This window comes from Manis javanica, chromosome 1 (genome assembly GCF_040802235.1).
Source record: "Manis javanica isolate MJ-LG chromosome 1, MJ_LKY, whole genome shotgun sequence".
Taxonomy (NCBI): domain Eukaryota; kingdom Metazoa; phylum Chordata; class Mammalia; order Pholidota; family Manidae; genus Manis; species Manis javanica.
The window spans coordinates 38,715,962-38,728,076 of record NC_133156.1 but is presented as its reverse complement, the minus strand read 5'-3'; the positions used below and the strand labels follow the sequence as shown (position 1 = coordinate 38,728,076).

Genomic DNA, 12,115 nt, shown 5'->3' with positions numbered 1-12,115 from the left:
CTTTCAATTCTGGACTAGGCGTGGGTACCCGGATGCTGGCTGGACGTGGCTTTCTAGAGAGACTCCACCACGTGGAACAATTGAAGTCCTAACACCGAACACCAGAGGGCGCCTAACACAAGCGGGCCGACAAGTCCTAACTGAAGACAGGGACGAAGAAAGGAAGACTGGCATTTTACCATCTGCTTCTGGTGCACGAGGCAGTGTGCCAAGTACTTCAAAACCTGAGGATTTTTAGGGCAATGAAAATATTCTGTATGATGCCATAATGGTGGATGGATGTCATTCTGCATTTGTCAAGACACACAGAACTTGCATCACCAAGTGATCCCTAATGTAAACTACAAACTACGGGCTTGGTGATTGTGATGTGTCACTGCAGGTTCACTGACTGTAACACACGTACCACTGGGGAGGACTTTGATAATGTGGGAGACTATGAGGGGAGCAGAGGGGACAAGGGAAATATCTGTACGTGGTTCAATTTTGCTGTGAACTTGAAATGCCTCTAAAAACAGCCTATTAAACAAAACAAAAAACAGTATCTCAATCCATACAATAACCCTGTGAAGTCACTACTGTGAGGTCAGTGCTGTTATTCTCATTCTACAGATGAAGAAAATGAAGCCCAGAGAGTTGATGTGATGTTTTTACAGTCAAGACCTACTAGAAGTGAAGGAGCCAAAGCTCTGACTCAACTGATTATGTGATCCCACAGAGTGAGTCCTCAAGAGAACACTATGAAGTGAATACCCTTATCATTCATTCATATTTTTCAGGGTGGAGAACTCAGTTTCAGAGAGGTTTGTGACCTTCCCAAACCTCTCCAGCTTTTATGTGGCAGAGCCAGACTATAAAACCCAGGCCTGTGTAGGGTGAAGTTATCTTCTACTCCACCCCCATCTCACTCACGCTGACTGTGGGCAGAGGCAGATTTTGCAAGGGTCTCCCTAGATGAGCTGTTTTCATCTGGGGTAGCTAGAGAGAAACGTGAACGTGTCAGCCTTGAAAAGAAGCAAAGCAAAGCCTGACGATGCCTTTTAGTGGCTTGTTTCCCCCTTCACCTTGACGAGTCGGTGGGATCCTGGCACAGCCTGGTGTCCCCCACCCCATACCTTCAAGGGGTTCCACTTTTAGAGCTAAGCCTGGCTTTTTCCTATCTGACCTCTGAGGCTCCACTCCCATGCTGAAGTACCCAATGCTAGAATAAACTGACACACAGAATTCAATTCCAAAGTAGGTAATCCCTTTGTGAAAACCTCAAGGGTTTAATTTAACCGCAGGGTTTTATTTTTAAAGATTTGGGGCCAGAAGATCAAACCTCTGAGGCACTGGAATGGACTGAGTATATGATCGATGCCGATGAGGCCATCTGCCCAGAGGCAGGGGCAAGCTGAGGTGGCCTCCGATGGGCCAGGAGAGCGTGTGATTTTGCAAATGTGAATTATTTTAAAATCTAGTATCTAATTCCTCTTGCTTCTGTGACTTGATTCATACTGAAAATTAAAGCAGATTTTTCTGAGCTGTACCTATTTCTTTAAAAGGTAAGATTTCAGGAAAGGGAAAAAGCAGTTTGCAAAAAAAAAATTATAAGGCTTCCCAGCCAGATCCCAGCTGAGTCCTCAGACTTGGGAGTGTGTGTGACTTCATGGGGCAGCCTTCTAAAGTGTAGATTCCTCTACTGAGGGAGGGCCTCTCACTTAATTCTCCTCTTCCTCTTGGGGTCTTTAGAGCTACAGCTCAAAGAACAAGCCCCACTACTTGCTGGCTAATTTCATCCCTCTCCCCAGAGAGACTACCCATGGCTCCCTGCCCAGCCCCAGCCCCAGCCCCACGGGCTGACCTTAAAGAACTTATCGATTTTGCTGAGGTTGATTCTCTTCTTGGCATCCAGTTTGTAAATGTTACTGACATTTCCATCCATCAGGTAGAGACCAAAACCCATTACCTAGAGTGAGAAGGGGCAGAGTACAGAAGCCAGTCACACCCACTAGAAAAAATTTCATAATAAACACCTAAAAAAAGGAGGTCTCTGCATATGTTCAAAAGCTGGGCTTTTGATAACTTCTCTGGGTTTCTGACTGTAGAGGAAGCCAGAGTGAACACATCACAGAGCCACACTGTCCTGTAAATTTCTTCCAAGGTGCTACAGAAATATAATGATGGGAACACCAGCAGGGCTGACATTCTTAGAATAGCAAGAGTCATGCTGAGACATGGAGGAGAGGAAGAAAAGGAAATTGCCACAGAACTTTGAAAAGTTGGGTTCTGGGAAAGAAAGAATCAAAAGGGGCTATGCAGTGTGTATAAAGAATATGGAGAAGGTTGGTTGTTTCAGTGCTATTGCTAACGAGAGAAATTAGAAACAGCCTAAGCAGCTAACAATATAATAATGGCTAAAGAAATGAGAGCTCATCAATATGACATCACCTATGGGCAGCATAATATTCTACATACATTTAACGAAATGGGATAAAAAAGTATACCCACACATAAGTTAGGTATATTGCATATGTTGAAAATTATAAACATAGAAAAAAACAGAATGAAATACATCAAAATGCTCAAAGAGTTACCTATGAGTGGAAAGATTGTGAGGGATTAAATCTTTTCTTGCTTATCTGTACATTCCCAATTTTCTACAGTAAAAAATATTACTTGATAATTTAAAACAAAACTCATACACTGATGAAACAAATCTGACCATTTAGGCAAAACAGTGAAAGCTTGAAGATTTTTGCCTTCCCTACGTAATCTGACTTGACCATAGCATGAACACAAAAGTTGTGCTACAAGAGTACTCCGTGAAGTTTGGCAAACAAACATCCAGTGATAGGGGATTTGTTAAAGTGATGTCCCCCTACAATGGAATACTTGGCAGCCATTAAAAAATCACACTGCAGAAATATTTTTCATGATGTCTGTGAAGGTATATATGACATCTTAAAGGAAAAAGACCAGGTTACAAAAAATCATGTGCCGTAAGATCTGCATCAATCTTACTGCATCAATCTTAAACCGCAAACAGTTTAAGAAAGAAAAAATAAATACTGTTTTCCAAAAAAGATTTTAAATGAGGAGGAGGTGAGAGGGCAAGCCCAGGCCGAGGGGGTGTGACCTCGGGAATTGTACCTTGAGGAGCATGTGCTTCTCACTGGGGGTCAGATACATCTTGTTCTCGTAGTAATCCACGCAGATGTTGACGATATCCGCCAGCAGCTCCTCATAGCCAGGGATCACTTCCAGTTGCTGATGGAGACACTAAACAGCAGCCCCCCTCTGGTTAGCCCCATCCCTGCAGCCGCCTCACACCCACCACTGCAGAGAGCACCCAGCCAGGTGGAGGGGCCGGTGCAGGTGCCGATGAACCCCAGGAGGAGGGCTGCCTGCATCCTCTCCCCATATCCCCAGTGTTGGTCAGGGCTCCTGCACGTCTCCTGCGGCAGGGAACACCTCTCCTTTGGGGCCCTCTGTTTTATTTCCTTGAAGTTCTGATGGCTAGAAAGTGCTTTCTTGGGCTGAGCTGAAGAGCCATTCAGCTTTCAGCAGCAGGCTGGTACCAATCTTGGCTTAGTTTTGAAGGCGTGGATTTAGCCATGATGTCATCTCAGAGGATGGCAGAAGACCCAGCCCAGTGGAGGGGATCTGGGCTGCCAGGCAGGCCCCTCCTGGCAGGACAAAGCCATGCAGGACATTTCTTACAAGAGAAGGTCTTAGGCCCTTTCTCTCCGAAGGGACAAATTGGGGACCCTGTGGGGTATCCAGTGGAAAGCACCACTGGTGCTTTCCACAGACAACATGGGGCTGAGGCATGGGAAGGAAACCCGAGCCTCAATACTGATAGCCTTCTGTGGTTAACCAAGATCAGGAAGGGTCCAGAAAAGCCAGCAGCGTCCCTGAGAGATCTGAGCCTGAAAACCCTTTGGCGAGGGAGGGCCCCTCAGGTCTGGCCCGGGTGCTGCTCACCTTCTTGCTGATGCCTGTGAAGGCTGAAGTGGCAGATGGACCCATCAGGCAGACTGTGAGAGCCAGAGCTGAGTGGGGGTCCCCCGGCAAAGTGGTGGCAGTAAGAACGGCTACCCCTTCTTATGCCCTTACTATCTGCCAGGCTCTGCATACTAAGGACTTCTATATAGCAACTCATTATTTCTCGCCACAGTCCAATGAGATGCAGTCTCATATTCTCAAAATACCAGCCCTGTTTTATAGCTGAGGAAACTGAGCTTAGACCTTGCCTGAGGTCTCACAATGGGTCAGTGGAGGGTCCAGGATCAGAAAATAAGGCTGTGTAACTCCAGAACTGATGCTCTCAATGTATCCTGATGCAGGGGCAGAACACTGGCTGAGAACACTTTCAGAGAACAGAATCTGCAGAGGGTGAGAGTCATCTGGAGTTGGGAAGAGACTTAAATCTGCAGCTTAACCCTTGAGAGGGGCAGTAGGGATGCTGGGTATGGACTGAGCTCCTCGGCTCATGGTCCACCCACCCACTGGGATGCCAGCCCAGGACCAGCAGGAGTTCGCCGTCACCTGGGTGATCCTATTGTGGTTGGCCAGGAACATGGAAAGGTTCTGTGACTCCTGGATAGACTGCGGATCCGCCATCTTCCTCAGAAACTGCGCTGCCCTGGAATAGGGGTGTTACAGACAGGAATGCTCAAGAACAGCCAGCCTAAACCAGGCCAGGGGCCCATGGTTACAGTCCCTCCAGGTTAACCTAGCTCTGAATAGCACAGGGGTTCTAATGGCAAAGGACAGTATGTTCCGGAGTCACTGGCTTTGGGACTGTCCACACCCTAGGGACAAGGGTACCTGAAATTACAAGGTAAGAATGCACTGAAGCTCAGGCTCAGGGAATTTCAGGGCAGCTAGCACCCTATCCACCAGCCAAAGGTGGTAAGATGGGGAGAAAGGGGCATCCTTGTGCCTCGAAGTGTCCTCCAGTGAGACCACCTGGTTGTCACAGAGAAGAATCAAAGGCAAAATGTTGTTTTGGTTGTGTTATTATGTTATTTATAAGAAAACCTCAAAGCTTCTATAGCAAAGCATTGCATGGAAAACAAAACCCTTTTTAACCTAACAGGTTATAAGTGAAGGGATGATGGGTGCAGGGAACACACAGAAGTTAAGGGAGAAAACCACAGGGCCCTGGACCTCCCAGCCTAAGGTGGTGGAGATGCAGCCTGTGTCATGACAGACAGAACACAGGCAAGACACCTGCCATGCTCATGGTCCTCGCTGGTCCAAAGAGCATGCTGATTGTTGCCATGATGGAAGGAGCTGGCCCAAACTGGGGGAAATTGGAGGAAGATATACTAGGAGCTGTCTGTGGAATCTGTGTGGAGGTGCCACTTCTGAATCAGGGTGGAGATGAAGCTCTCTCTCCTGGGTACATCCAGGTTTCACAATTCACTCCGGAGGATAAAATTGTGAGACAGTCTGCTGCTTGCTTTCTCCAGTTTCTGTGGGGCCCAGGAGGATGTGGTTCGAGGAGGAGGGCCCTCTTCATCAGTGACAGAAAATCCTTCCCAAGAGACGTGTCCAGACACTCTGGAGCTCATCTGTGCCTCAACAGAGAGGGTGTCTGTTGCTTTCAACTGCCCTGCGCCCCTTCTGGATAGTTGTATCCTAATTGCTGGAGAGGGGCCCTCCCCGATTCTCAGTCCTTCTTTCTTGTGATTAGACACTGACCCCCAACTGATCCCAAGGGCGGCACCTGTACAATCAAAGCCATTCCCACCACCAGTGATGGAGGGGTTAGCACACACTCCAGGCTGGAGCAATGACAAAACTTCTTGGGACTCCTTGGGACCTTTGCAAAAGTATCTGCAAGGAGGAACAATCTTCCCTCCCTTCATCTGGGGTTGCTACACTGGCCACAGGGAAGCTTACCGTGGCTGGAGGCCACCACACGGTGTGAGCCTGCCTGAGAATGAAGTGCATGTTAAGGAAAATTGAGCTGAGAGGTGGAGAGAACCAGACCACCATCATCTGAGTACCTGGGTCCAGGTACCAATCTACATTCCAATCCAGGGGCCAACCAACCTCGTTTCTTCTCTTACACAAGCAGTTTGAACTGGCTCTCTGATTCTTGCAGGAAATGACTAATGTGACCATTTTATGATTATTTTACTAGTCTCATACTGCATGGGACAACAGAAAATGTCCATTTCCACAGGTGGGGGAAATAAGGATTTGATTTCATCTTGAGTCAGGAAATCCTACAAAGACCCAGTTCTCCAAAGACTCAGCTCTGTAGCTTATTCCTCAAACTACAGAAATAGATACAGGTCCAACCCTGCTGTGTCTGGAGAATGGCTAGTTGGTTCTGAAGGAGGAGCCTGTTCGAAGGGCTCCATCCTCTTCCTCCCTGTGGCCGGCTACCTAGGGACAGGGGTAAGGGGGTAGGGGGTCCTGACCTCTTGTAGGCTGAGTGATCATTCTTGACACTGCACTTCATATTCTTCAGCTCATCCAGGACAGCAAACATATTGATGAACTTGCCCAGGGTCAAGAGGTAGGCCTCAGAGACAAAGTCCTTCCTCCGCTCGGCATGGCACAGCCGCTTCACCTCACTGCAGAACCGCTCGATGGCCTTGCGCTGCAGACAGAGAGAGAGCGACTAAGGGCGGGCAGCCCGGTGGGGTTGCTCACTGTGCTCTATAGTGGGGAGGAGGGGCCAGAGTCAGAGCCTGAGCACTTAGAGAAAGGCAAATCTGCCAGGAGGCCTATCCCAGAGGAGTCTCTAAGTCAAAAGCTGATTTGTAGAGGGAAGACTGGAACCTGCCCATAAATGAGTCAGGCTAATTAACCCATTTGCCGTGCCTCTGCTGTGAAACAGTATGTCATGTTCATATTTGTATCCCAGCTCCTAGGACAGTGTCAGGCATCAGACAAGGGGTAGTGAATGAGAGAGACATTCAGAGAAAGGCTCATTCAGCCAATAAATAGCATTTATTGAGCATCTACCATGTGCCAGGTATCATTCTAGGCACTGGAGTAAAGCAGGAAACAAAACAGAAAAAAATAATCTTTACCCACTAAGTAAAGGAAGACAGAAAACAAATTCTATTAGTATGTTATATATGCTATGTAGAAAAATATAGCAGGGAATGAGACAGGGATACAGTTTAGTAGGAAATCATCAAAAAGTAACTTACAGGAAAAGATTTTGATAGAAGAGAGAGAAAGACAGGGGGTAACTGAGAGAAGTGCATTCTGGACAGTGTGAACTGCCAGTGCAAAGGCCCTGAGGCAGGAGTGTGCCTGGCACGCTGCAGGGTAGGAAAGAAGCGAGAGTGATTGAAGTGCAGTGAGCATGGGCAAGGAGCTTGGGACAGAGAGGGACCGGGGCCACTGGCTCTCGCAGGCTTTTGTGAGAGCACAGGCTTCCCCACTGAATGAGATGAGGACGGGCGGGAAGAAACGAAACAGGACAACAGTCTGAATTGTATTTCAAAAAGGTCCTGGTGGCTGCTATGTGAGAACAGACTGCAGGAGGCAGAGGTAGACACAGGGAGAATAGTTAAGAGGAATGGAATAGGTCCACACGAAAACTTGCACATACATATTCATAAGCAGCATTGTTCATAATAGTCCAAAAGTGGATATAACCTAAGTATCCACTAACAAATAAATAATGCATAGTAGATCCATACAATGGATTAGTATTCAGTCATAAAAGGCATGAAGTACGGACATACGCTGCAGCATAGATAAAACCTTGAAAACAGTCTGTAGGTTAACTAGCCCACCACAAACGACCACAGGTTGTACGACCCCACTCATGTGAAGTGTCCAGAAGGGGTAAATCTACACAGACCAGAAGTAGATTAGTGGCTGCTTAGAGCTGGTTGGCGGGGAGATAGCAGGTATAATGGGGTGATAGCTAAAGGGTACGGGATTTCTTTTTTGGGGTGATGAAGATGTTCTAAAACCGGCTGTGGTGATGGATGCACAACTCTGTGAATATGCTAATAAAACTCACTGAATTTTCCACTTTAAATGGATGAACCGGTATGTGAGTTCTGTACCTCAATAAATCTGTTACCGAAGAAAGGAGCTAAACAATCACCAAAAAGAGGCCAAAGCAGTAATCCAGGGAGAGAAATGGGGAGAGGGGAGGTGGAGGAGGAAGAGGAGCAGCAGAAGCAGGACGGCGAGGGGCTTGGGGACAGAGACCTTACTCCTCAGGTGTGGGCTCCTCTCTGGGGGCCCGGATACCTGCCAGCCAGCTAGTCCTCTCCTTCAGAGATTAGACCAAACCACACTTTCTCTTTCCAGAGTCTAAATCCAGTACAGCTTTCTGCAGTGAGGGAAATGTTCCAATGTGATAAAAGTCTAATGTGATAACCACTCATCACATGTGGCTCCTGAACACTGAAATGGCTGGTGCAATGGAGGAACTGAATTTTTTATTTTATTTTATTTTAATTCATGTAGATAGCCACATGTGGCTAATGGCTATTGTATTAGACAGAGGAGTTCTAGATTCTTCCAGAGCCTCCCTTCTCTAAACACTTCCTTTCAGGAGGCCCTCAGTCTAGCACTTAACTCAGGTTCTGGTTAGTTTTTGTCTCCTGGATCTGCTTCCAAAGAAATTTTAGGCTCCCTGAAGGCAGATTCATGATGCTAATAATAGCAGCTGGGATTTGTTAAGCCTCCTCAGTAACTAGAGCTCTACTTGGCTCTTTGCAGAGAGACCTCATTTATCCTCACCACAAACCTGTGAAACAGGTATTATTTCCAAGGGGAGAAAACAGGTGCCGGAATACCTCACAGGCAATAGTTACAATGGGCAGGAGGGTGGGTTTCCTGCCCCTGAAGCCAGCCTTTCGGCCCTGTGCTTGCAGCTTCCCCAGACATTCTTACCTCCCGCCCCCAGGAGGCCAGCAGGGAGCTGGGCGCAGGGTGGATATTCAACCAGTGCTTGAGAGACTATTTATGGAGCCCAGCTCTTGAGTGGAACATGTGGAGGGCATCCTGTGGCATGAACCCCACCTTGGGGTACAGACTGGTTTTCAACTGTTTGTCCTGCATTCCTGAACAACTTCCCTTATAACCATAATAATCAACCTGTTTGCATTATTTTCCCTTTGTCATTTCTGTTCACCATTCATTCATGGAAGCCCTTGGCTCTCTTTTCTCTCTTCTTTCTTTAAATGATCCCTTTTCCTGGCTTCCCAATGGGTCTCCCTGCTGTCACTCTTCTCCCCTCCCACCTTCCACAGCTCTGCTACCACCACCTCCTCTCCATTTCCACAGCAGCCAGAGCATCCACCTCAATCACTCCGTGCCACTAGAAACTGCCCGTGGCATCTACAGTGCTTCAACAAAAGCCACATACTCTTCTCCTGCCCCACTCCCTGGCTCACAGGGCCCCAAATGCTCAGCTCTCTGTGTACATCTCCAACCTCACCTTTCATCACTTCCCCTCTCACTGCGCACCCTCCGCGGCAACATTTTATTTCCTCCATGCCGTGCTCCGGCACGCCCCAGAGCCCCAAAACCCTCTTCCCCAGGTCATCACACGCCAGGCTCCTCATCATCATACAGACCTCAGTTCAAACGCCACCTCCTGAGAGGCCACCCCTAAAGCTGCACCCAGACACCCCTGGCCCCAGAGGTTTTTTTTAAAGTTTTATTTTATTTGCAGCACTCATCGTGCTGTGAAAATGTTTGTGTATCATTTATTGCCAGTCTCTCCTGCTGCAGACACATGCAGATGCTCACTAGGATGTAAGCACATGGAGGGAGGGAGGCTTGTCTGTCCTGCCCACCTAGGGGTGTAGTGGGGCACTCAAACAGTAGTTGCCAAATGAAAACATGGCATAAAACTCCAGTATCTAGGAGTGTGGGAGCCTTCTCAGGTCTCCTAATCCTGACCCAGCTCACACCCCTCACCTGAAAGTACATGAACTTCATGAGCTTGGTGACCTCAGGCTCCAGCACCTCCACTGTCTTCTCATAGATCTCCACTCGGTTGGGCTGCTCATTGCATTTCACCTGTGGGGAGAGTGCACATCCTGGTTTGCCCCAGGCAGTCCTGGTTCATACCTGCTGTCTTATCAGCAGGGCCCTTTTTTACTCTTGAATACACCTCATTTAGGATGATAAATGACATGGGCCTGCAGTGAGAGGAGGCAGGCATAGCCCTATCTGAATGGTCTGACAGGGGCACAACCTCTCCTGGGACATTGGCTGTAGGAAAGAGACCAGCTGGTTTCAGGGACGGAACCTTCCTCCCCTTCAGTCTGTTCTGTGCCTGATCATGAGCCGAGCACATATCTGCCCCGATCTGCAAAGTCACCCTCCTTCAGTAAGGTCCCAGTAAGATCCCTGCCACATTCTAAGCAGAGAAAAATGTTCTAAGCAGAGAAAATATATTTCTCCAGATGCACCTGGGGCAAAGCCCTTGGCCAAACTCAGGCCCATCAAGAAACTCATTTTCTCTGGGCAGTGGTTCCCTACACATGAGAATCACGTGGCAGCACAGATGTTCTCACAGCATGCATACCCAAGGCTGCCAGCAGGTCGACTGAAGCTGAGGAGCAAGCCAAGGACAAACACAAGGCCCATTCTTCACACTGTTGCTTGGAAACTCACAAAATGGTACCAACAAGCTACATATCCACCAGTCAATGATTAAATGGATAAAATAGGATGCATTCATACAGCATCATTATGCAACTGTTGGAAGGAATGGGCTAGATCTATGTGAACTGACATGGAAAGATTGCTACCAAAAACTTGACAGGTGACAAGAGCTTCAGGACAGTAAGTATAATTAATCCCATTTTTGCTAAAGCACAAAACAAAACAGTGTGTATGTTGTGTGTCCCTACACAATACAAGCCCAGGAAATCTGAAAGGGGCTAACCAAGCTCTTAATAGGTAATTACTCCAGGGGCGAGGACTAGAAGGGAGAGGAACAGTTGCTGCATACTTTGCACACCTGTGGTTTGTTGATTTTGTTACACTGAGACCCACTAATTATATGATGATGATGATGGTAAATATAGTATCTGTATCAACAGGAGAAAAAGTCAGTAGTAAAGAATTACATGGAAAAAGTAAGTGGAAGAAAAAAATGAGAAAGAACACTTTTGTAAATGGTATTAATTTATAGAATAATATTCATAGAAATAGTCATAATATTCAAGGGAAAAGATTCAGATGAACATGCAGCCATGTGCCCACTGTGATTCTGGTTTGGGGGTGGCAGTGAGGGCGTGGGGCTGTGTTGCGTTTTACTTTCACCTTTCTGCAAGGGCTTGGGTGGCATACAGGTGGCATACATAGTACTTTTGGAATAAAAAATTCAACAAAGTTTTTAAGGTATCAGTTGCATGGGAAGCTCTCTGAATGTCTTCAGCGCATGCCCTTGGATAAGAGGCTCTGCTTCAGTCCCTGCTCCCTGGAGAAGCTCAGCTCTCTGGTGGGAGTGGGATGGAGGGACAGGAGAGCCACCCGGCAAGGACAGTCTCACCTGGGGAATGGCCCGGGAACAGCTGCGCCAGGTGTACAGCATGACTGCATACTCGTGCCCTTCTTCCAGCATTTCATTCTGAAAAGCAAAACCCACTCAGCAAGGAGAAAGTATGCCAGACGCTGGTGCCAGAAGGCTTCTCAACAGCTCTCCAAACCCTCACTGTTCAGTGTGGTCTGTGGACCAACAGCAAGGCCATCACAGGGGAGGGGGCAAGTGGTATTAGAAATGAAAACTCTCAAGCCCCTCCCTGGGCCTATGGAGTCAGAATCTGCATTTCAATAAAATTCCCAGGTGACTCACACTCCCTGGTGCACAATGAGTTTGAGAAGCACTGGCCTAAATTGTCCTCCTCAGAACTCAAGGGCTCTAGAAGCAGATGGATGACCGCCTTAGAAAGAAGGAGGCAGACCTATCTGTTCCAATAGAAAATCTGTCCCAGATATGCTGTTGGCGAGAAAATAGCAAGTAAAAACACAGCATGTAAACCAGCAGGTTAAACCAAATGAAGAGGAATAATTCTGAGACTGTGTTATTGCGCTTTGCAAGGTACTGTGGTGGAATACACACCACGCTATGAAAAGCAATTTCCCTGTGGGGTTGTATAAACAGGGACTTTCACTTTCC

At 47.5% G+C, this 12,115-nt stretch overlaps 1 protein-coding gene across 3 annotated transcripts in view; it reads right to left on the bottom strand.

Moving 5' to 3' along the window:
- Positions 1 to 12,115, bottom strand: part of CYFIP2 (cytoplasmic FMR1 interacting protein 2) — a 117,266-nt gene that overhangs the window by 83,282 nt on the left and 21,869 nt on the right. For all 3 annotated transcript variants that reach the window (XM_037025120.2, XM_037025121.2, XM_017677272.3), the window contains exons 4-9: positions 11,489 to 11,566; positions 9,904 to 10,005; positions 6,420 to 6,601; positions 4,531 to 4,627; positions 3,133 to 3,261; positions 1,844 to 1,948 (exon numbers count right to left, since the gene is read on the bottom strand). In XM_037025120.2, coding sequence (XP_036881015.1) covers positions 1,844 to 1,948; positions 3,133 to 3,261; positions 4,531 to 4,627; positions 6,420 to 6,601; positions 9,904 to 10,005; positions 11,489 to 11,566 — 693 coding nt within the window. The remainder of the gene's footprint in view (positions 1 to 1,843; positions 1,949 to 3,132; positions 3,262 to 4,530; positions 4,628 to 6,419; positions 6,602 to 9,903; positions 10,006 to 11,488; positions 11,567 to 12,115) is intronic.